We start from the raw sequence: 24,991 nt of genomic DNA, 5'->3' as shown, positions 1-24,991 counted from the left end.
AAGAGCCATTTTTTTTTTCCAAAAAGTACCTGTTATTGAAGGCTAATGCCTAACAGCCAGAAATTGTTAATCTTTGATAGGATCATGAAATAAGAACTCAATCCCTGTATTTGTACCCTGGAGAGTCATGTTTTCTTACGTTCAACTGTTTCATTAAACTTTCTGCTCCTTTTAAGAAAAGATTTTATTTATTTATTTGATACACACAGAGAGATCACAAGTAGGCAGAGAGGCAGGCAGAGAGAGAGGGGGGAAGCAGGCTCCCCGCCAAGCAGAGAGCCTGATGTGGGACTGGATCCCAGGACCCTGAGATCATGAGTTGAGCTGAAGGCAGAGGCCCAACCCACTGAGCCACCCAGGCACCCCTCTGCTTCTTTTGATAGCCAATATCTTTTTCTTTTTTGTTTTCTTAATTTCCAAATTATTTCCAACCTTCAATCAGAAATAATTTGGAGATTTTCACTTGTCTCACAGAATGATGGACTGTACTAGTTTTATGGAAAAAACTATGTTTTGCAAATGAGGTTATTCTTTTTTTAAAGATTTAAAAAAATTTATTTGACACAGAGAGAGAGAAAGAGAGAGAGAGAGAGAGAGAGAGAGAGAGAGAGATAGGCAGCAAGAGAGGGAATACAAACAGGGGGAGTGGGAGAGGGAGAAGAAGACTCCCCACTGAGCAGGGAGCCCCTGATGTGGGGCCCGATCCCAGGATCCTGGGATCATGACCTGAGCCAAAGGCAGATGTTTAGCCATCTGAGCCACCCAGGGGCCCCACAAATGAGACTACTCTTATAAATTTATTATAGAGGAAATTCTGAGATCACAGTTTTTCACTCTGTGTCTGCATTCCTTCCCATAGTACTAGCTTAAATACTTTTCCTGATAATATAGACTTTAACCACCAGTTTGTTTTGTAGTCATGGGGTTTTATGATCCTCATTATGATCATGTTCTCATATCAGCTCAGCATCCACAGTATCTCTGGCACAGAATAGGAAAGCAAAATTTGCTTATGAAACACAATCTAAGTGAAAGACAAATTTGCATAAGCTAAGAGACTTAATATGGGCTTAGTATCAGGGAAGACCTGAAATTGGATTAAGCAAAATTTTCAATCATACCATATTTCTTTGTGGAAATTGTGCTTATGATGATGTACATTCACTCATTGAAGTGTGGAATATTTGGTGTCCATGTTTAAAGGGTTTTATTGGTTGAAGTGAAGAACATAGTTGTAGATTTTATGTTATTTATTTGGATGATTTTGCTGTTATATATGAAAATATCCAGTGCTACCTACAAATATTACTCCTTCTACTGCCATAAACTTAATATCTCCCTCTGTAAAAATGTTGTTACAAATGTTATAGTGTGAATGAATGAACAATAAGTGTTTTCACTCTATCATTAAATTCTTTACTTATGATGTTTTGCTGTTGATTTTATTTATTTGCATCTTATCCCCCCCTTTTTTGCTCTAACAAATGGTTTATCAATTTTGCCTAGCTTTTCAAAAATTATCTCCTAGCTTTGTCAATCTTTCTATTGGTTTTCTGGTTTATATATCATTTCTGTATGCTGTGATATTTGTTTCTTTTTTCCTCTGCAGCTTGGGACTTAGTTTTTTCTTCTTTTTTCTAGGTCTTTGAATCATTTTAACAGGTTATTCACTTAATCTCCTTTATTTTTCTTTCTTTTTGTTTGTTTATTTACAGCATAACAGTGTTCATTGTTTTGGCATCACACCCAGTGCTCCATGCAGTACGTGCCCTCCCTATTACCCACCCCCTGGTTGCTCCTTTATTTTTCTTAATGTAGACCTTTATAGTTACAAAATTCCCTCTTAGAGTTGCTTTTACAACATCCCATAAATTTTGACAGGCCATGTTTCCATTTTCATTTGATTAAAGATTTTTAAATTTCCTTTTTTGTTTTCTTCTTTCACTCACTAGCTCTTTATGAGTATGTGGTTTAATTCCCACATATTTGTGGATATCTCAGATATCTATATCCTCAAATTCATTGCAGCATTATTTACAAGAATCAAGACATGGAAACAGCTGAGTATCCAGCAACAGATGAATTAATGATGATGGCATATTTATACAGTGGAATTCAGCAATAAAAAAAGAAGACATCTTTTTCTTTGCTATAACATGGATGCTCCCTGAGGGCATTATGCTAAGTGAAATAATCAGACAGAAAAAGACCAATACTGTATGATATCACTTATATGTGAAATACAAAAATCTGAACTCATAGAAACAGAGTTGATGTTTGCCTGTGGCTGGGTTTTGAGGTAATGAGATGTTGGTGAAATCGTACAAACCTTTAGTTATAAGATGAATGAATTCTGGGAAGGCAATGTACAGCATGGTCATTGTAGTTAGATTTACTGTGTTGTATACTTGAATGTTGTTGACAGAGTACATTGTAAATATTGTAACATTGTAAATATTCTTACAACAAAAAGAAATGATAACTCTGTGAAGTGATAGATGTGTTCACTAATGTATCTTGGTGATCATTTCACTATATATATATATATATACATATATATATATACACATATATATATGCATATATATATGTGTATATATATATATATATATATATATATATATATTCAAGAATGTGATATATATATCACCAAGTTGTATGCTTTAACTTCCAGAATTTTATACATCAATTATATTTCAATTAAAGTGGGAAAAGGAGTGGTGAGGAGATGAGATAATTTGGTGAAGGGTATTAAAGAGAGCACATGATGTGATGAGCACTGGGTGTTATATGCAATTGATGTAGTACTGAACTCTACATCTGCAACTAATGATGTACTATATGTTGGCTAATTGAATTTAAATTAAAAAAATAAAACTGGAAAAAAGAAGAAAAAATATTCCTATGTCTCTGTCTTCCTCCTTACAATGCAAATGTCACTTTCTTGCAGCAGAACCCTTCCCATAAAAAAACCATTATGAATATGTTAATGGGAAGCTCAATCAATAGGAAAACCATATCAACATAAGGATGCCATTAAGATGGCATCAGTGATACAACAGTTCTTAGCTCTACCAATCAGCGAGTTAGAATTGAGGTCCCTGGTCTCTCTGAGGTATATGGAAAGAAAAACCTTTATTTCTTTGATCTTAGACTAGGGATGGTGATCTATAGGAAAGGGGTGGGAGGAAATATTTACTTTTGGAAGAAAGCCTGACCTCCTGAAGTAAATTTCCGTAACTTCCAAGGAAACACATAATTCAGTTTCACTGTCTTCTTAGAGATCATTCCACTGCTGAAGGTGGAAATGGAAATGGAAACTCTCATTTTTTTATTGTGTTATGTTAGTCACCATAAAATTCGTCATTAGTTTTTGATGCAGTGTTCCTTTATTTAAAATTTTTTTTATTTCTTATTTTTTATAAACACATAATGTATTTTTATCCCCAGGAGTACAGGTCTGTGAATCGCCAGGTTTACACACTTCACAGTGCTCACCATAGCACATACCCTCCCCAATGTCCATAAATCCCCTCCCCCTCTCCCAACCCCACCTCTCCCAAGCAACCCCCAGTTTGTTTTGTGCGATTAAGAGTCACTTATGGTTTGTCTCCCTCCCAATCCCATCTTGTTTCATTTATTCTTCTCCTATCCCCCTAACCCGAGGACATTATGTAAACATGTTGCATCTCCATATCCTCATATCAGGGAGATCAGATGATAGTTGTCTTTCTCCGATTGACTTATTTCACTAAGCATGATACCCTCTAGTTCCATCCATGTTGTCGCAAATGGCAAGATTTCATTTCTTTTGATGGCTGCATAGTATTCCTACACTGCAGTGTTCCTTTCAAACTGAAATTTACACCAGTGGTATACTCTTTTCAGAGATGGTCCCAAATCCCTGTCTTTCTCTGTAGCCATGTCTTTGACAATGTGGACAGTACCTTCCATGAGGTGGTGAAGACCATTCTTCTACCTTTGGTCTGGGCTGGATTAGGATTTTTTTATCTGCTGTGACCAACAGAGTATGATGGGAGTCACAGTGGACCTTAGAGCCTTGGTGCATTTCTGCTGCTCTGTCTTGGATCTGTGCCTCCAAAAAGTGAATAAAGTCAGGTGGGTTGTCAGAGGAAGTGAGGACATGTGGAGTAAAGCCCACTTGTCCAAGCCAAGGCCACTCTGGACCAGCCACAACTAGATAGCCAAGCCCCAATTATATTAGAATGCCTGGAAGATATCACCATAGCTCCTCCAGTTGAAACACAGCTCACTAAGACACTTGAGATCAATAAAGACTAATGCAACTCATCACCATATAATTCCACTTGATACTAAAGACGTTATAACAATCCATTTGCTTTCAGGGTGACTTGCTATGTAGCAATATTCATGATCATTCTATTACTCAAGTTTATTTCAGATAATTGTTTAAAAGTGACTCTAAGGGCCTCTGGGTAACCCAGTCAGTTGAGCATCTGACTCTTGGTTTCACCTCAGGTCATGATCTCAGTCAAGATCATTGGATCAAGTCCCACCTCAGGCTCCATACACAGTGGTGAGTCTGTGTAGATTCTCTATCCCTTTGCCTCTGTCCCACCCACACTCCCCACTTTTGCTCTCTCTCTACAAAATAAATAAATAAATGTTTTAAAAAAAATTTAGAAGTGAATCTAATGAGGATACTTTTCAGGTACCAAGTAGAGTTTGGAAGTGCATGCATTTTTGTGGAGAATAAAGGGTGACACAGAGTCAGGTAACTAAGCAGGAATTTATGCTCTTTGTATCCTGCGGAGACATCTTGATTTTAGCCCAATGAGACTCATTTTCAGAATTGAGCTCCAGGACTGGAACAGTATAAATCTATTTCTTTTAAATGCTCAGTGTGGTAATTGGTGATAGCAGCAATATGAATGTAACAAAGACATTTCTCCCACAAAATTTTCCTTGAAGAAACTTATTTAAGCCTCTTAATTAATTCACTTAGCTTCTTTGGATAAGTGTATTTTGTGTTGAAACCCTATCTTCAGTAGAAGAAAAATCTAAAGTCAGTTTTGAGATATTCAGCCCTACTAACTGGTGTAGAGGAGTTCTCCTTGCATAAATGTCAATGCGGTTATGTCTTAGAGACCACTGGCATTTAGGTAAGAAAAGTGATTCATTGTTAAAATTGAGCCCATGTATTCCACTGTAAATTTTTTTTGATAATCCCCCATTTTTAAATATAGGACTTCTCAAACATACAAAAATGTAGTGACAATGGCATCACTCCCAGCCCTATCTCCCTGGGTCGGGACGTCTATGCCCTTTGTGGTTCTAAAAGTTTAAGCACTCCCTCCCCTGGTTCACATCACAATCCCAAAGTTCCAGGTTTCTGTCTTGGGGGCTTCCCTAAAGTACTTTCCTGGCTGTTACCTGTCTGCAAATCTGTGCCTGGTCCCCCCTGTGAGAGGTTTTTGCACTCTGGTGCAAGATCCTGGAGTCTCCCTACCCTTCTGTTTATCTTCCAATATCTGCTTGCAGAATCATGGCTCCCTGCTTCACACCTTGAGACAAAACGTGGGAGATATTCTGTTTGTAGAGATCCAGATATATCTTCTTACATCTGATTTCATGGGAGTCCAGAATGGTCCAGTAGATATCCAGCTCAGTTCAGGGGATTGGTTGAAATAGGGTTCCCTACTCCTCTGTTGCCTTTTCTCCTCCTCATTCTCATTAGTTTCCATGAATTGCTTAAGTTCTTAAATTTCCTGTTGACCCAATCATTCTTTAGCAGGATGCTCTTTAACTTCTAAGTGTTTCAATTCCTTCCAAATTCCTCTTGTGGTCGAGTTCAAGTTTCAAAACATTATGATCTAAAAATGTGCAGGGAATAATCTGAATCTTTCGACACTGGTTGAGACCTGATTTGTGACCCAGTATGTAGTCTATTCTGGAGAAAGTTCCATGCGCATTTGAGAATAAGTATTCTGTTGTGTTAGGATGCAATGTTTTGTATATGTCTGTGAAGTCCTTCTGGTCCCATGTGTCTTTCAATGCTCTTGCCTTTTTTTTTTTGATCTTCTGCCTAGATGATTTGTCTATTGCTGAGAGTGGAGTGTTGAGGTCCACTCAGACCTCATTAAAATATTATTATTAAAATATTAAAATATTATTATCAATATGTCTCTTTACTTTGGCTATTGATTGGTGTATATAATTGGCTGCTCCCATGTTGGGGGCATAGATATTTACAATTGTTAGATCTTCTTGTTGATTAGACATTTTAAGCATGATATAGTTTCCCTCTGCATCTCTTACTACAGTCTTTGGTTTAAACTCTAATTTGTCCAATTGCTACTCTACTTTCTTCTTCATCTTCTTCTCCTTTTTAAGGACACCTTTTTTTTAGTGTTCCAAGATTCATTTTTTATGCACCACACCCAGTGCTCCATGCAATACCTGCCCTAAGTACCCACCACCCAGTTTACCCATCTCCCCATGCCCCTCCAAAACTCTGTTTGTTTCTCAGAGTCCACAGTCTCTCATGCTTCATCTCCCCTTCCAATTTCCCCCAATTTACTTTTCCTTTTCTTCACCTAATGTCTTCCATGTTATTCCTTATGCTTTACAAGTAAGTAATTGACTTTCTCTGCTTGACTTATTTCACTAAGCATAATCTCCAGTCCCATTAATAGAAAGCTGTGTATTCATCCTTTCTGATGGCTGTGTAAGATTCCATTATATATACGGAGCATATCTTCTTTATTCATCCGTTGAAGGGCATCTTGGCTCTTTCCACAGTTTGGAGATTGTAGCAATGATGTCCATTATCATGATAAATGGTTCTCCATCTCCTCACTTTCAATCTGGAGGTGTCTTTAGTTTCAAAACGAGTCTCTTGTAGACAGCAGATGGATGGTTCCTATCTTTGTATCAACTCTTCAACCCTGTGCTATTTCATGAGAGCATTTAGGCTGTTCATATTGAGAGTAAGTACTGAAAGACATGTATTTAGTGCCATCATATTATCTGTATGGTCTCTGTTTCTGTAGATTATCTCTGTAAATATCTGTTCTATATCACTCTTGGGGTCTCTCTCTTTTTATAGAATCCTCCTTAATATTTCTTACAGGGCTGGCTTGGTGATCACATATTCTTTTCAGTTGCTGCCAGTCCTGGAAGCTCTTCATCTCTCTGTCCATTCCGAATGACATCCTTGTTGGATAAAGTATTCTTGGCTGCATGTTCTTCTCATTTACTGCTCTGAATATGTTTTGCCAGCCCTTTCTGGATTTCCAGGTCTCTATGGATAGCTCTGATGTTATTCTGATGTTCCTCCATGCATATGCAAGGAACCTCCTCTTGTTACCTATTCTCTGGTTAGATTCTTTGGCTGTAAGATTTTCAAGCGTCACTATTATATGTTAAGGTGTTGATCTATTTTTATTGATTTTTGGGAAGGGTCCTCTCTGCTTCTTGGACATGGATGCTTGTTTCCTTCTCCAGATTAGGGAGTTATCAGCTATGATTTACTCAGATATACCTTCCAGTCCTTTCTCTCTCTCCACTTCTTCAGGGATCCCAATAATTCTGACTTTGGAATGTTCATGGCATTTTTGATCTCTCCAGTCTGTTTTCATGGGCTACTACCTGCATATCCCTCTCTCCTCAGATTCCTTCCTTTCTATCAGCTTATCTTTGAGTTCACTGGTTTGCTCTTCTGCCTCATTTACCCTGGCTGTTAGAGGATCCAGTTTAGACTACATCTTGTTCATAGCATTTTAAAATTCAATTAAATTTAAATTAGGTCTCATTTCTGCCCTTAGGAATCCTATATTGTTGGTAATGCTTTTTTCAAGCTGACTTGTTGACTTTATGATTGCTATCCTGAATTCTATCTGACCTCTTGCTTGTATCCATATCTAATTCTGTGGCAGGAGACATTGCCCGTGTTTCTTTTCTTTGCTGAGAGTTCCTCTTCCTTGTCACTATGTTGAGGAATGGTTTAATGAATGATCAGAGTCCAAAATATCAACCATGGACCAGGCAAGATGCACCCTAGGAAAATCCAGAGTGGTCTGAAACCACTACTGAAAAAACAAAGCCAAAATAAAACACAAGAATAATATTTAAAGAATTATAAAATTAAAAAAGGGGAGAGACAAAGAACTATAATCTCTCAGTGTGGACAAAATAAGGTATTTCAGTTGTTCCTGATTGTTTTTCGGTCTCCATGTTAGAGAACACTGTGTCCCCAAAGTATAAGAAGAGTAAAACTTGTATATATATATATATATATACATACACACACACACATATGTAAAATGAATAGGGAAAAAGGACTACAGTAAACCATATATCTATAAAAATATAGGTGTGAAAAATATGTTAAAAAGCTACCATGAAATATAAGTTGGTATTCTAAACATCTAGTTGAAATATGAAAGTAAAAAGACAAAAAAAAAGAGAAAAAGCATAAGAAAAAGAAAAAAGAAAAAAGGGAAAAGGAAAGGAAAATTTTATCTGAAAAATAAACAAGTTGCAAGGCCTTACATGGAGCCCAATATATAATTTCCTCCTGGCATTGGGATTTTACAGTCTTATGGGATCCAGAGGGTTGTTGTCCCCTGTTCTTCCAGCTTGTTGTCTGGAGGAGGGGCCTACCACGCAGTTTCTCAGGTAACCTTTCCTGTGGGGAGTTGCCTCAGTCCCTGTCAGGGGGTTGTGTTCAGTGGAAATTGGTCTTCTGTGTGACCTTTGTTCCCTGGAGGCTTTCTGCTCCTCTTCAGAGGATCAGAGCAAAAATGGCTACAGTCAAACATCCACCTCCCAGCAGAAAATTCGCAGTTTATTAATCTCCTTTTAATAAATCCTCCAGGACAAAGAGTCTCCACTTCTGCATGTGCCAGTGAAAACCACAGCTTCCCATGGTGCATGCCCACAGCACCTCAGAGTTATTCCCGGGGGTTTGGGAGTGGCACTGCCCTTTGTGATTTTAAAACTGAGTGGCCTCATGAGGGCACCTGAAGCTCATGGATCATGTCTGAGTGCCACTCTAAAACAATTTCTGGACTGTTACCAGTCTGAGAGTTTTCGCCTGGATACAGGCTCCAGACTTTTTCAGGCTGCCAAGGAGAAGAATGATTATCAAATGGCCCGGCTTGTTGTTTATGGAGATCTGAGCTGATAGTCCCTTCCTGGGCTCACTGACCATAACTTGTGTCCTGGCTCCAATACTTGGGTTCTCTAATGGTTCAGGGATCCCCTTTCACTCTGCAGATCCTTGTATCCTGAGACCACAATGCCTTACTTAGAATTCTGCCTTTTCACTTCCAGAACCCCTTTCAGAGAGGGATATCTTTCACTAGAACAGAATTCTAAGGGTTCTGATTCTGTGCTCCATTGTGCTCCAGTGTTATATCACTTTCCAGGAGCCAGATTGCGGAGGCTCCCTCCCCCTTCTGTTTATCTTCCAATATTTCCCTACAGATTCAGGAATCCATACATCCTAACTGGCCAAAATCAGTCATTTTTCTGTTTGTAGAGATCCAGATACATATTCTTACTTCTTTTCTATTTTTTTTAAGATTTTATTTATTTATTTGACAGAGAGAGATCACAAGTAGGCAGAGAGGCAAGCAGAGAGAGCGAGAGGGAAGCAGGCTCCCCACTGAGCAGAGAGCCCGATGCGGGACTCGATCCCAGGACCCTGAGATCATGACCCGAGCTGAAGGCAGTGGCCTAAACCACTGAGCCACCCAGGCGCCCCCATATTCTTACTTCTTAGGCTGATTTCATGGGTGTTCAGAATGATTTGGCAAATATTCAGCTAAATTCAGGGGACCATTTGAAACAGGGTCTGTTACTTGTCTGCCCTCTTGTCTCCTATCTCCTACTATAAATTTTTTTTTGTCTAAATTTCTACATTCCTAGGATTTTATGTGAATGTAAATGCTCATTCTTTTCATTTCTTTATCCTCCAGGTTTCTCTCAAGCTTTCTTTCAACATATTAGATAGTTTATGATGAGTTATGAGCATTATGAATCTTGTACATGTACATATATGCACACAAGTGTGTTTTCTTGAAATAGATATGTACATGAATATACATAAATTTACATACACACAACCCTTAGTCTTGAACATTCGTTGGACCCAGCGAAGTATTTCCACACATTTCATCTTGCCTTACAACGTTGCTTGAAGTCATGTTTATGATTCTACATTGCCTTCAGAAGAAAATGTAGTCTGAAGGGATTAAACGCTAACAATTGCATAAAAATATCTAGAATTTATTCTTTATCTTCTTGAGTTCTATGGAAATGGAACCAGGCAGTATGTAACGATGATTTTTAATGACTCTTTCAATTCCTAAAATTATACACTTTACATATGTACAGTTTATTGCATGCAGTAATGTTCCAATAAAATAAATAGAATTTAAAAATTCTAGTGGTGCTTGACTCAGAGTCAGATCTGGAGCACCGTGAGCTGAGTCACACCAAACAAGGTGGGATACTTTCTTTACACCTGTGAAAAAACAGAAGTTCACATATGGATATTAAAATATTGGAAGTAAGTTAAGACAATTTACATTTGATAAACTCATTTTTTTTAGTAAGTAGAAGATTAGCTTACATATATAAAAAGAATAAAATGGCATAAATTGGTTCAAGACAGAAGAACACTACAGCCACACACTTCATGGATGAGCCTTAGAAACACAATGTAGAGATTGCAGCTGAATAAGGACACATGCAAAGCCCTGCAGTGATCAAGACAACTCCCTACCCTACAATCCCCTTCAATAAGAAAGACATTTTATCGATCCATGTTATTGTAGGATGCTTTGTATGTAGCAATCACTAACTGATAGAATAATCAAATCAAGAAGAACAGAGGACATTTGTAATGATCTGATTCTTTTTATTCTAGGCATTTGTTCTGATACTTGAAGTTAGCTTCCATGATAAAACTCTGTTCTTGAAGTTTATTTCATGTAACTGTATTAAAAATAACTGAGTCCCCTTGGAGGTAACATGGAAAGGGTGGAAGGACATACATGTGTGCACAAAACCCATGACTGTGAATCACATCCTGGACAGGCATTCAAACTTGCTGGTGAGTCATCCTGTGGTTATGAGGATCATATATAATGGATGATACTGATGTTGTTCATTTGCTGCCCCTCTCCCCTATAGTTTATGCCAAATTTCTAACAGTGGGAGATGTTTCATTTAGTGAAATAGAATGAATCATCTTTGTGTGTAGCACTGGAAACTTTCAACCAGAAACCAGAAAATAATTTAATAAAATTTAATAAAATCCAAACCAGTGTTTCATCTTAATGAATACACCTTACAGATGGACCCTGATAATCCATAATTCAATGAATAGATGAAGTATCTGAGAAAGAAATAATTTGCATAGGAATAAATGTATGCTTTAATATTTTCTTCATTGTCCTTAAAGTCAAGTTTGATATTATGTCATTTATGTCAATCTATTTTTGTCAATGTTTATGTAAATCAATAGATTGACATAATATGTCAATCTATTTTTTCCTTATTTGTCTTTCTGTGTAGATTCCACTTGGAGACATATAATTTATTATAATTTCTCTTGTGAGTGACTATGGGAGGCATGGTAGACACAAGCTGTGTAATAGAACAGGATACTAATGTGTAGAAAACCCCCCATGATCAGTTATAACCATCAGTACATCAAAGTCTGCATTCTAAGGAAGAGCAGTTAAGGTAGTGATATACAATGAAATGATGTTCACAAAAGTGAAGCACAGTGATCTCAGATTTTTCTGTCATAAACTTATATAAATAGCTGTGGTGGCCAAGAGTAAATTTTCCATAGGAGTAGTACAACCCATGACTGTTTTTTTTTTCCAGTAACACAAAAGAAAAAGTATTCATTATAATATATCTCATTTAAGAAAAAACTATTTTTAGCAGAACCATCTAGTCCTTTGAAATAATGAGAATTTCCAAATATATCACAAATGATGTTAGGAATATCTTTGATAGAATAGGAAAATGACAGAGGGAAAATCTCCTGGGTATCAAAGATAACACAAAGTTTAATAAAGTAAGTAAATACATTGTATGAGAGGCCAAACAAAAAAGAAATTACAGGAAATAAAGAAGGAAGTTCTTCCAAAATATGCATTAAAAAAAAATCCAACCTCTGATTCTAAGGCCTCAGACCCTGCAATCATGGCAAATTCTTCAGCCCAGGTCAATTGTCCCTCTCATCATTGCCATCCCAGAGAATCTAATCAGAGCCCTCTTTATGTCTTTGTTTCTCAGGCTGTAGATGAAAGGGTTCAGCATGGGTGTGACAACAGTGTACATCACCGAGGCTACTGCACTTGTATGGGAGCTCTGGGGAGCAGCAGAGCTAAGGTACACTCCTAGGCTTGTACAATAAAATAAGGAGACAACAGAGAGGTGACATGCACAGGTGGAAAATGCTTTATACTTGCCCTGAGCTGATGAAATCCCACATATGGAAGAAATTATCTTAGAGTAAGAATAAAGGACGCCAGCCAGGGAAGCACCACCCAGCAGCACAGCTGCAAAAAACACCATCATGTTATTAAGAAAGGTATTAGAACAGGCAAGTTGGATCATCTGATTGAGTTCACAGAAAAAGTGGGGGATTTCCATGACTGTACAGAAGGACAGCCGCAACACCATTAGGGTTTCTGACAAGGAATTCAGGATGCTTATGATCCAGCACACCAGAACCAATAGTCCGCAGACCTGAGGGTTCATGGTGACTGTGTAGTGCAGGGGGTGGCAGATGGCCACAAAGCGGTCATAGGACATCACAGTCAGGAGTAAGAAATCTAATCCTGCAAAGAGTATGAAAAAAAACATCTGGCTTAGGCAACCTTCATAAGTTATCACTTTGTTCTGAGTCTGGATGTTCATCAGCAACTTGGGGACAGTGGTGGAAGTAAAACAGATGTCTACAAAGGACAGGTTGGCAAGGAAGAAATACATGGGGGTGTGGAGGTGGGAGTCTGAGCTGACAGCCAGGATGATGAGCAGGTTCCCAAGAATGGTGACCAGGTACATGGAGAAGAAAAGCCCAAATATGAGAGGCTGCAGTTCTGGTTTGTTTGATAATCCCAAAAGAATTAATCCTGAAATTTGGGAATCATTGCCTGGTCCCATGTGGTGGTCGTAATGACTAGAAAATAGCACAAGAATTTAATTTTAACACAAATAGGTATTAGTAACATGGCAGAAATGCTATAATTACAATGACAGTGGGGAAAAAGGCAGGCATAAATGAAAAGGGTTGGGGTGTTATCCTTATGGGAGCTCAGGAAGACCTAAAAGAAGGTGACATTTGAAGGAAGACCTTAGGGAAATCTTCACAAAAGACACGAGTTTATCTGGGGACTTCTGTGCCCTGCTGGAGAAAGAGCCAGTGTGAAGACCCTAAGGAAGCCACTTATTTCAGATGTATATCCAGTACTGAAAATGGAGCCAGTATGTTCAGGAGAAGAGCAAGAGGGAGAGTGATGAGGGTGGTGTTAGGTTGTTGAGGAATGAGATGGTCTCCTCACTGCAGCTGAGACTTCAAGGCACAGGGAGTCCTTCATTCACATGGTAATCCTTGTACTTATTAATTTGTTTCCAAGGAATTCTGTCAATAAAAACGGACCCCTTCTTGGGGCACCTGAGTGGCTCAGTTGATTAAACATCTGACTTTGACATGATCCCAGGGTCCTGGGATGGAGTGCAGTGTAGGCTTCTCTGCTCAGTGGGGAATCTGCTTCTCCATTTTTCTCTGACCCTCCCCCACATGTTTTTTCTCTCTCTCAAATAAATTACAAATAAATAAAATATTTTTCAAAAAATCGATCCGTTCCTTATTTGTAAGTGTTGGTTAACATTCTGGCATCCCTCTTCAAGAGTCTGGTTTTGGCACACTATAGACTCCTAGGGCCATGTGACTACCAGGCTCTTCTCACCTCCAGCTACAATATTTAGGAAAGAAATGATACTAGTTGGGCTCTCAAATTCAAATGATCATTACCCTAAAGAATACAGAAAAGTACCCAAATTATAGGTGGTTAGACTCCCATAAACACAAAGTGTAATTTGGTGCTCCATTTTATATGACCATTTTGTCCTGTATTTAAAGAAATATAAAAATCTAAAAAGAGACAGAGAAAAGGAAGAGGGAAGAGAAAGGTCTAATAAGCCCAGGTGGTCCCTGAAAGATTGTGATAGTGAGAAAATGTCCCTGAGTGTGGCTGCATTCCAACCCTAGATATATGCCCTTGATGCCCAGAATAACTAATAAAGCAGGAAACCTCCCAATTTCTCCAAAGGAGAAAAGAGTGATATATTTGATGTCAACTCACCTTCATGTATGAACATCCTCTAGAAATATGAGTAAAATTTACAATTTTACAAATTTACAATTGACAAAAGGAATTATACAATGTATAAAAATAGTAGTTATTTATCAAGGAGAAATAGTAAAAGACTTTTATAAATGATATTAAATGCAAAATTTTGGAGTCAGTGAATGAATTTTGAATCTTGGTTCTACCATATGTTAGCTTTTTGAATTTGAAAGACAAGCAATTCATTCTAAAATGTTAATATTCTCACTTCCTAGTCATCCTCCTAAGATGGCTGACAGATTGAGTCAATATATGTAAAAAGTTGAGCATAGTTCCTTCCTGTTAGTGTATGAATGGTTATTCTCTTTGTTCTTTTGTTTTGTATATGTGTGTGTATATACATGTGCATTTGTGTGTTTGCGTGTGCATATATGCTTGATCATAATGTAAAACGTATGTTTACTAAGGACAGTTTAAAAAAAGTTGGAATCTACTGCAGTAAGGGGAGAAAATGGTTTAATAGAAAGCTAATGTGGGAAAAACTGCATGAATGAAGAGTCCATCAGATCAGACTGCAGTGGGAAAAGGCAGTCAGCATGGGTGCTGATGTTACATCAGAGCCTAGGGAGCCCATCCTGACTGATCCACTGGCTTCATCATGAGGTCCACCTCAGGCCCCTGATCTAATTGTCATTCCTATCCCCATGCCCTATTTATTTGACTATGTGGCCTAAGAGTGGATGAAGCTGGCTTTTCTCTTAGTTTCCTTGTTGTCATTTGTTCCTTTGTTATCTTGAGCTTTGGGGTTTGGTCTTTGTTTGGCACAGAATCCAATGGGTATGCACTGTTCTGTTTCTCTGTTCCTCATCCAACATGCAGAAACCGTCCCAGAGAATACTCTGTAAAATCTGACATGTTCCATGACAATCTATCCCATCTCTGTATATGATTTATCCTCGAAGACCCTGGGGGCACCTGGGTGGCTCAGTGGGTTAGGCTTCTACCTTCAGCTCAGGTCATGATCCCAGGGTCCTGGGATCGAGCCCCGCATTGGGCTCTCTGCTCAGCAGGGAGCCTGCTCACCCCCCTCTCTGCCTGCCTCTCTGCCTACTTGTGATCTCTCTCTGTCAAATAAATAAATAAAATCTTTATCCTCAAAGATCCTGTAGCATATGAACACTTAGTTCCCTGTTATCTGTTATAACCTATGCTGCAAAGGAGCAGGGGTCTCACCTGCTTTGTTCATATCTTTATGTTTACAAAGGTGTGCATTTGTACAGAAACAAGTTTTAAGAAATAGGAATTTATTAAATTGAAAAAATGGTATGGAAAATAAAATAGTATTAAATATGGTGGATTCAAATAACTCTTCAACAAAGCTGTACAATATCTAACACTAACATCTTACAGAAAAGCTATAAAAGAGCAACAACCACATCAACATGGTCTTTAATTCAGGATGAAATGGCTAAAAGCTTGGAAATAAAATAATGGGAAACATTCTTTTAAAGTACACAGTGCAGGAAGCAGTAGCTCAAGTTATAATTTGACTGTATATAGCCAAAAATGGATTCAATCAGGCTTACAAAAAAGATGGAAGGGGTCTTTAGTTGAATACAAAAGAGCATGTTTCATACAACGAGAGGATGTGATTGGTATTTACAGAACATTCTACCCTAAAACAACAGAATACTCATTCCTTTCGAGTGCACATGGAACTTTCCCCAGAATAGACCACATACTGGGTCACAAATCAGGACTCAATCAATACCAAAAGATTGAGGTTATTCCCTGCATATTCTCAGACCATAATGCTTTGAAACTGGAACTCAACCACAAGAAAAAGTTTGGAAGGAATTCAAACACTTGGGAACCAAAGACCATCCTGCTCAAGAATGTTTGGATCAATCAGGAAATCAAGAAGAACTTAAATAATTCAGGTGATCAGTATTTAAAAAAACAGATCTAATTCCAAAATATAAAATGGTAGAAATAATGACAATTAGGTATGCAATAAGATGGCAATATGTGTAAAAGGTAATTCTTACTATGAAGGAGGCAGAAGAATTTCTTTTTTTTAAAATTTAATTTTATTTTTTCAATGTTCCAAGATTTGTTGTTTATGTACCACACCTAGTGCTCCATGAAACACATGTCCTCCTTAATACCCACTGCCAGGCTCACCCATTCCCCCACCCTCTCCCCTTTAAAACCTTCAGTAGGATGCAGAAGAATATCAATATTTAAAAGAAATGAGGGGAACATGATGTAACCAATTGACAGATTGGACATCACAAAATATGTAGGCTCTCACTTGATCTCATAAATACATCTAAACACAATACAAGGATTATGTGGAAAACAGCAAACTTGGTAAAAAAAATTACCAATTCATAGGGGAAGAGAGGGAAAACTGAAAGGGGGAATCAGAGAGGGAGACAAACCATGAAAGACTATGGACTCTGAGAACCAAACTGAGGGTTCTAGAGGGGAGGGGGTTGGGAGTCTGGGGTAGCCAGGTGTTGGGTATTAAGGAGGACATGTGTTGTGATGAACACTGGGTGTTATGTGCAACGCATGAATCATGGAACACTACATCAAAAACAATGCCGCAGACCCCTCCCCCAGAAGACAAGCCCAAAGAACAAAAGGACAACCACCATAGGGTCCCCATAAAACTATAAAACCTTAGCATCAGGGGAAAGCAATATATTAAGCTCCTAGCATTGTCCCCAAACCTGTGTATTTCATAGATACAACTTTCTCTCTCTCTCTCTCTCTCTCTTTCTTTCTTTCTTCATTCTCATAATTCTTGTTCTTTTTTTTTACATTTATTTTTATTTGTTTATTTACAGTGTAACAGTGTTCATTGTTTTGGCATCACACCCAGTGCTCCATGCAGTACGTGCCCTCCCTATTACCCACCACCTGGCTCCTCAACCTCCCCCCCCACCCCCCTGCCGCCCCTTCATAACCCCCTGGTTGTTTTTCAGAGTCCATAGTCTCTCATGGTTCATCTCCCCTTCCAGTTTCCCTCAACTCCCTCTCCTCTCCATCTCCCCATGTCCTCCATGTTATTTGTTATGCTCCACAAATAAGTGAGACCATATGATACTTGACTCTCTCTGCTTGACTTATTTCGCTCAGCATAATCTCTTCCAGTCCCGTCCATGTTGCTACAAAAGTTGGGTATTCGTCCTTTCTGATGGAGGCATAATACTCCATTGTGTATATGGACCACATCTTCCTTATCCATTCATCCGTTGAAGGGCATCTTGGTTCTTTCCACAGTTTGGCGACTGTAGCCATTGCTGCAATAAACATTGGGGGTACAAATGGCCCTTCTTTTCACTACATCTGCATCTTTGGGGTAAATACCCAGCAGTGCAATTGCAGGGTCATAGGGAAGCTCTATTTTTAATTTCTTGTTCTTTTAATTTTTTAACCTACTTACCATTACAACTAGAGGTTTAATACAACATATTCCATAATAATTTTTTAACTTGAACTCTTCTCGTACAGATACATGTGTTTCTTTTTTTCTTTTTAAAAATATACATATAGATATAAGCTTCAAAGTAATCCTTTTCCCCAATTCAATACTACCCCTATATATAAACCAGTTTTAATTTCCCTTTATCTCTGGAAAGTTGAATTCTTTAACAAGATAACAAGATACACCCAGGAAGAACTGAAATAACCTTCCTTGCCCACATCTAGGGTTTATAACTACCTTCCCATTCTTCTGCCAGTGTTCTGTGTATTTGTTTTTGCTTTTTGTACTGTAAAGATCCTATTCTAGGGTTCATTTTGGCTGGGTTTTTCTTTTTCTTTTTTCTTGTCTTTTACTTTTGTTGGTCTTTTTGTTTGTTCGTTTTTATTTATGTACCTATTTATGTTATGTACCTAATCCTATTCTGGGGTTCATTTTGGCTGGGTTTTTCTTTTTCCTTTTTCTTGTCTTTTACTTTTGTTGGCCTTTTTGTTTGTTCGTTTTTGTTTATGTACCTTATAAGTCTTACTTTTGGGGATCATTTTGGCTGGGGTTACCCTTCCCCCCCTTTCTCCCTCTCTCTTTTTCTTTCTTTTTGATGATGACTTCTGATTGCTCCAAAACTTTCCAGAGTGCACCTTGCCTAGATTGTGACTGATATATTCAGCTATACATCCCCTCAACCACCTCTCACCAAAATGACTAGGTGGAGGAACACCCAACAGAAGAAAAAATTCAGAGACTGTGCCCTCTGCCACAGAACTATTGATATGGACATAAACAGTATGTTGCAAAGGGAATTCGGGGTAACAATTATCCAAGTAATGGCTAGGTTGGAGAAGAGCATTATTGTCAACATAGAATTTCTAAGGGTGGAGTGAGAGCTGATCTGGAAGTACTAAAAATTGCTATCAATGAGATCCAATCTAATCTAGATACTCTAACAGCTAGGGTAAATGGGGCAGATCAAATTAGTGATCTAGAAGACAAACTGATAGAAGAGAAGGCTCATTCCCTGTGACCCTGCAATTGCACTGCTGGGTATTTACCCCAAAGATACAGATGTAGTGAAAAGAAGGGCCATTTGTACCCCAATGTTTATTGCAGCAATGGCTACGGTCGCCAAACTGTGGAAAGAACCAAGATGCCCTTCAACGGATGAATGGATAAGGAAGATGTGGTCCATATACACAATGGAGTATTATGCCTCCATCAGAAAGGACGAATACCCAACTTTTGTAGCAACATGGACAGGACTGGAAGAGATTATGCTGAGCGAAATAAGTCAAGCAGAGAGAGTCAAGTATCATATGGTCTCACTTATTTGTGGAGCATAACAAATAACATGGAGGACATGGGGAGATGGAGAGGAGAGGGAGTTGAGGGAAACTGGAAGGGGAGATGAACCATGAGAGACTATGGACTCTGAAAAACAACCAGAGGGTTATGAAGGGGTGGCGGGGGGGGGGTGTGTGTGGGGTGGGGTGGGAGGTTGAGGAACCAGGTGGTGGGTAATAGGGAGGGCACGTACTGCATGGAGCACTGGGTGTGATGCCAAAACAATGAACACTGTTATGCTGTAAATAAGCAAATAAAAATAAATAAATTAATTAAAAAAAATTCTTGCAATATAGTAAATACAAATAGATTACATAACAGTTCAAAAGTTTTGTGATAAGACTTTCGTTTTAAAAATAAATATATTCCAAAAATAAAAAAAAAAAAGAAAAGAAGGCTCAGGAGGAGGCCTAGAACAAACAGCTTAGAAGCCATGAAAACAGAATTAGGGAAATAAATGATGCCATGAAATGTTTCAACATAAGAATTATTGGGACCTCTGAGGGGGTGGAGAGGGAAGATGAGAAGATAGTTGAAGAAATTCTGGATGAAAATTTCCCTAACCTGGGGAATGAAACAAGTGTTTGTGTCCTACAGGCAGACAGGACAGCCCCCAAGATCAATGATTCTAGAAAGACCTCCAGACACTTAATTGTGAAATTCATGAATCATAATTTCAGACAGGAGATTTTTAAGGGCAGCTAGGGGGAAGAGATTCCTTACATACAGAGGAAGGACCATCAGAATAACATCAGACCTGTCCACAGAAACCTGGAAAGCCAGAAAAGGGCTGGCAAGGCATATTCAGGGCACTAAATGAGAAAAACTACTGATATACCAAATGGTGGCTAACAGACCATAATAAAAAATGGCCATGGTCGCCAAACGGTGGAAAGAACCAAAATGCCCTTCAACGGACGAATGGATAAGGAAGATGTGATCCATACACACTATGGAGTATTATGCCTCCATCAGAAAGGATGAATACCCAACTTTTGTGGCAACATGGATGGGACTAGAAGAGATTATGCTGAGTGAAGTAAGTCAAGCAGAGAGAGTCAATTATCATATGGTTTTACTTATTTGTGGAGCATAACAAAGAACATGGAGGACATGGGGAGATGGAGAGGAGATGGGAGTTGAGGGAAATTGGAAGGGAAGGTGATCCATGAGAGACTATGGACTCTGAAAAACAACCAGAGGGTTTTGAAGGGGCGGGGAGTGGAGGTTGGGAGAGCCAGGTGGTGGGTATTAAGGAGGGCATATATTGCATGGAGCACTGGGTGTGGTGCAAAAACAATGAATTCTGTTACACTGAAAAGAAATAAAAATAAATAAATAAAAACAAAAACAAAAACAAACCAAACAAAAAAAATGTGAAGTTTTTTTTTAGCACTATTGAATAAAAACTTGTCTTTCGATGCAAAGTTCATGAATTGTCCTCCTGTTAAGATCACACTTGACAAAAACACTGCCTGGATCCTTCTAATAAATACAGAACAAACTAAATACACCCCATCTGAAAAATATTTAAAAAATGCTCTCCCTTGATTGCTCACATCTCCAAGCCTAAAACTGTTTTCTTACCACCTTAACTGCAAAACACCTTGAATATGTTCTAATTTCACTGGAATCCCTTTATACTCCCATTCCTACTGCTGTCTCATCCAACTGGACTTCCCACCACGTATTATCAATAATGGTCCCTGTATTGCAGAGTCGAAGGAACACATCTTTTAAAAAATATATTAAAAATTGTTTTTAAACTTTGTAGTCAACTCAGGAAACAAACATACAATCGTCTCTTGGCTCTGGAATAAGCCAGTTAAGCTCTCAGGTGACCTCAAGTAAAGGTTCCCAGGTTTCATTCTCTCTGACACTTTCCTGAAATACCTGCTGAGCTCTGAGACTCACCTATATGGGGTCTGTCAGATGAAAATTTACGTGTGGAGGTCCAAATTTGTCTGTGGATGGTTGATGGTGGAGAACAAAGCTCTGTTCACAGACAGGACAGCAGGAAGGAGTGAAGCATGGGTTCTCCACCTGAGTTAGGAACCCAAAATTAGCAACCATGTCTTGTCCCACACAAGGATTTAACACAAGGACGGTAAGGGACTTCAGCAGAGGAGATATTTACAGCTCCCTGTGTCTGCTCATTATGCACTGCTCATTGTTTCTACCACCTCAGATCATATTATTTCCCCATGGGCCACTGGTCTGGACAGAAAGGAAAATCTTTCCTGCCAATTCTCTGTTCCTAAGAGATCAGATTAGAAGTCGGGTGAATCCAGTTTTTCTTACTTCTTCTCCAAGATCTTGTCTGCCTTACAGAACACTAACCTTCTTGCATCTTATCTCAATTTTGAGTTCATATTTTCTCGAAATCTAAGACTGAATCTGCTTCACCAGGTCTCATGGACCTTTGAAGAATTGTCTTATAGCAGAGAAGATGTCCTGATATCTCTAGAAAATTGCTATTCCCCTCTTCAACAAGAGCGAGGGGTACATTAGTTTGCAATAAACAGATGGTAGTATATCCTTTTCTTTGAGATGCTTCACTTATCATGTATCATGCTGATAAGAGAAATTTAGAGCTGCCATTTAGTGCTCTATTTAAAAAATGTTAATTATGAGATATTTAGATCTTTTTACACACCTTACGGTTGGAATCCTGTGTGGATTATTTTATTTCATTTGTACAGAATTCCTCTCTGTAATGTCTATACTATAATGAACCCTAATCTATACTTGTAAAAGTAGGGCTCAGAAGAGTTAAATGAGCTTCCTGGAGTTATGAGTTGAAGGAGGGATGAACTTTGAATGGGACTTCACCAAATATTTCCAGTTCTCATGCTCTAGGTCAGTGGTCCTCAACCAGGGGCAATTTTTGCTTCCAGAGAACTCTTGACAAGATATGGAGAAATCTTGGTTGTCATAACTAGGGAGGTGCTAGTGGCACCTAGTGGGTTGAGTCCAGTGATGTCTCCCCATATCCTACAATGCACAGGATGGCCCCCACCACAAAAATTTATCTAGCACAAATGTCAGCAGTGGAGAGGTTGAGAAACACTGTTCTAGACCAGAATTTCTCCAAAATTAATGTGTATTTGAATCACTTGAGGATGTTTCTCAATTTCAAATCTGATTTGGCAGGATGTGGATGAGGCTCAGAGATTCTGTAATTAAAATTGTTTCCCAGCTGATACTAATGCCACCAGTCCTGATCTATGGACCAGTCTTTGAGTATTAAGGCTGTGGTTCAGTGTTGAGTTAGGGATAGACTTCTCTACAAAGAGTCCTAGTTCACCTTGGTTCTGACCTTAGGTGGTCATATGATGGACTCAGTAGGTGAGCTTGTACATGCTAGTTTTTTAAAATTTAATTTCTTTTCAGCTTAACAGAATTCATTGTTTATGCACCACACCCAGTGCTCCATGCCATATGTGCCCTCCATAATACCCACCACCTGACTCAAGTTTATGCATGCCTCTTGAATATTTCCTTCCTGAACTGTGTGGCCTCATGGGTAGGATGATGCCAGATGGAAGACATGCACAAGACAAAGTATGGGGAAAGAGTGTGGAGCTTTCATGCACTCTCCAGGTATACCACTCTACCAGTCTTCATGAGTTCAGCAGTCTGAAGGCTCACTGAATCATTCTTTTGAGCTTTATGGAAGCTTCATGATATAGACACAATTGGTTAAATCATTGGCGATTTGTGGTTAGACTCCATTTCCAGCGCCTTCCCCATCCCAGGAGGTCAAGGCATGGGAACTCAAGTTCCAGTTCTCTAATCACATGATTGGTCCTGGGAAGCAGGCCCTCTCCATAGGTACTTTCCCAGAGTCACCTCATTAACCTGATGAAAGACATCTTTATGGCTCTCATCACTTTGGAAATTCAAAGTTTTAGAAGCTCTATGCCAGAAATGAGGATGAAGACCAAATGTATATTTTTATTATTTTTTATATTACATTTATATTTTATATTTATAAACAATTATTTTATATGTGTAAATATATTTATATTTTATATATTTATTTTATGTATATTTTTTATTATAAATGGCAATATTACAGTTATAAATGTAGTACTTGAAGAAGCCTTGATTGGATTCTGTCAGAATGCTTTCAGTTCTCACTCTGCAACAGTGGTTATCAACCAGACATGATTTTGCTTCTGGAGATATGTGACCATGTCTCAGTCGATGTTGCTGAATATTTATAATCCATGAGACAGCACAAATACTTATTCAGCTCCAAGGGTCAACAGTGAGAAGGTGAGAACTATGATTCTAGACCAACACCTCTCTACCTTCACCGTACATACAAATCACAAAAGTTCATAGTTAAAATGCAAATTCTGATTCATCACGTGTCCAGTGGTCCCAGGGACTCTGCATTTCAACAAGCTCCCAGGTGGTGTTGATACTGCAGTTCTTGGTCTGCAGGGCACAGTTTGAGAGTAAGACTCTGTTTCTGAGTTAGAGTGATGTGTAGGTAGTTTTAGGTCTTCTCCACCAGGAAACTTCTGTGTTTGTAATTTTGAAAGAAAATGTTTTCAGATAACTCTATGGGTTTTGATAAATTCTCTGGTCAAGTATTTTTTTAAAAATTAAGTTCAGCCAGTCAACATATAGTAGTACATCATTAGTTTTTTTTTATATTTATTTTTATTTGTTTATTTACAGCATAACAGTGTTCATTGTTTTGGCATCACACCCAGTGCTCCATGCAGTACGTGCCCTCCCTATTACCCACCACCTGGTTCCTCAACCTCCCACCCCACCCCACACACCCCCCCCGCCGCCCCTTCATAAACCTCTGGTTGTTTTTCAGAGTCCATAGTCTCTCATGGTTCATCTCCCCTTCCAGTTTCCCTCAACTCCCTCTCCTCTCCATCTCCCCATGTCCTCCATGTTATTTGTTATGCTCCACAAATAAGTGAGACCATATGATACTTGACTCTCTCTGCTTGACTTATTTCGCTCAGCATAATCTCTTCCAGTCCTGTCCATGTTGCTACAAAAGTTGGGTATTCGTCCTTTCTGATGGAGGCATAATACTCCATTGTGTATATGGACCACATCTTCCTTATCCATTCATCCGTTGAAGGGCATCTTGGTTCTTTCCACAGTTTGGCGACCGTAGCCATTGCTGCAATAAACATTGGGGTACAAATGGCCCTTCTTTTCACTCCATCTGTATCTTTGGGGTAAATACCCAGCAGTGCAATTGCAGGGTCATAGGGAAACTCTATTTTTAATTTCTTCAGGAATCTCCACACTGTTCTCCAAAGTGGCTGCACTAACTTGCATTCCCACCAACAGTGTAAGAGGGTTCCTCTTTCTCCACATCCTCTCCAACAATCGTTGTTTCCTGTCTTGCTAATTTTGGCCATTCTAACTGGTGTTAGGTGGTATCTCAATGTTGTTTTAATTTGAATCTCCCTGATGGCTAGTGATGATGAACATTTTTTCATGTGTCTGATAGCCATTTGTATGTCTTCGTTGGAGAAGTGTCTGTTCATATCTTCTGCCCATTTTTTTTCTGGTTTCATGTTTTATTTTAGAATTTATAAAATTCCAGTGTCATCCATATTCATAAGCCTTTACACATGTTTGCATATAATCTCCAGGTTCCAAAATTAAGGCCAAGGGACAGATCATAGCTATGGAAACACATGGTATAGAAGACATTCAACAAAGGAAATGGACACGCACACCCCACCCTGCCCAGGGCTGTCCCAGCTGCAGGTGTGGCTGCAGGAGACCAGGCCTGGGCGGGGTCACCAAG

General features: G+C 38.8%; 1 protein-coding gene across 1 annotated transcript; it reads right to left on the bottom strand.

Annotated features, from left to right (window-relative positions):
- Positions 1-12,222: 12,222 nt before the first annotated feature.
- Positions 12,223-13,176, bottom strand: LOC123932798 (olfactory receptor-like protein OLF4). Its single transcript, XM_045991420.1, has one exon. It carries the CDS (start codon positions 13,174-13,176, stop codon positions 12,223-12,225), a length of 954 nt encoding a protein of 317 aa, XP_045847376.1.
- Positions 13,177-24,991: the final 11,815 nt, after the last annotated feature.

The sequence above is a fragment of the Meles meles genome, chromosome 20, assembly GCF_922984935.1.
Source record: "Meles meles chromosome 20, mMelMel3.1 paternal haplotype, whole genome shotgun sequence".
Taxonomy (NCBI): domain Eukaryota; kingdom Metazoa; phylum Chordata; class Mammalia; order Carnivora; family Mustelidae; genus Meles; species Meles meles.
This window is presented reverse-complemented; position numbering and strand designations above follow the sequence as displayed.

Coding starts and splice junctions, on each gene's coding strand:
- LOC123932798 (XM_045991420.1), bottom strand. CDS start 13,176: ATGGGACCAGGCAATGATTCCCAAATTTCAGGATTAATTCTTTTGGGA.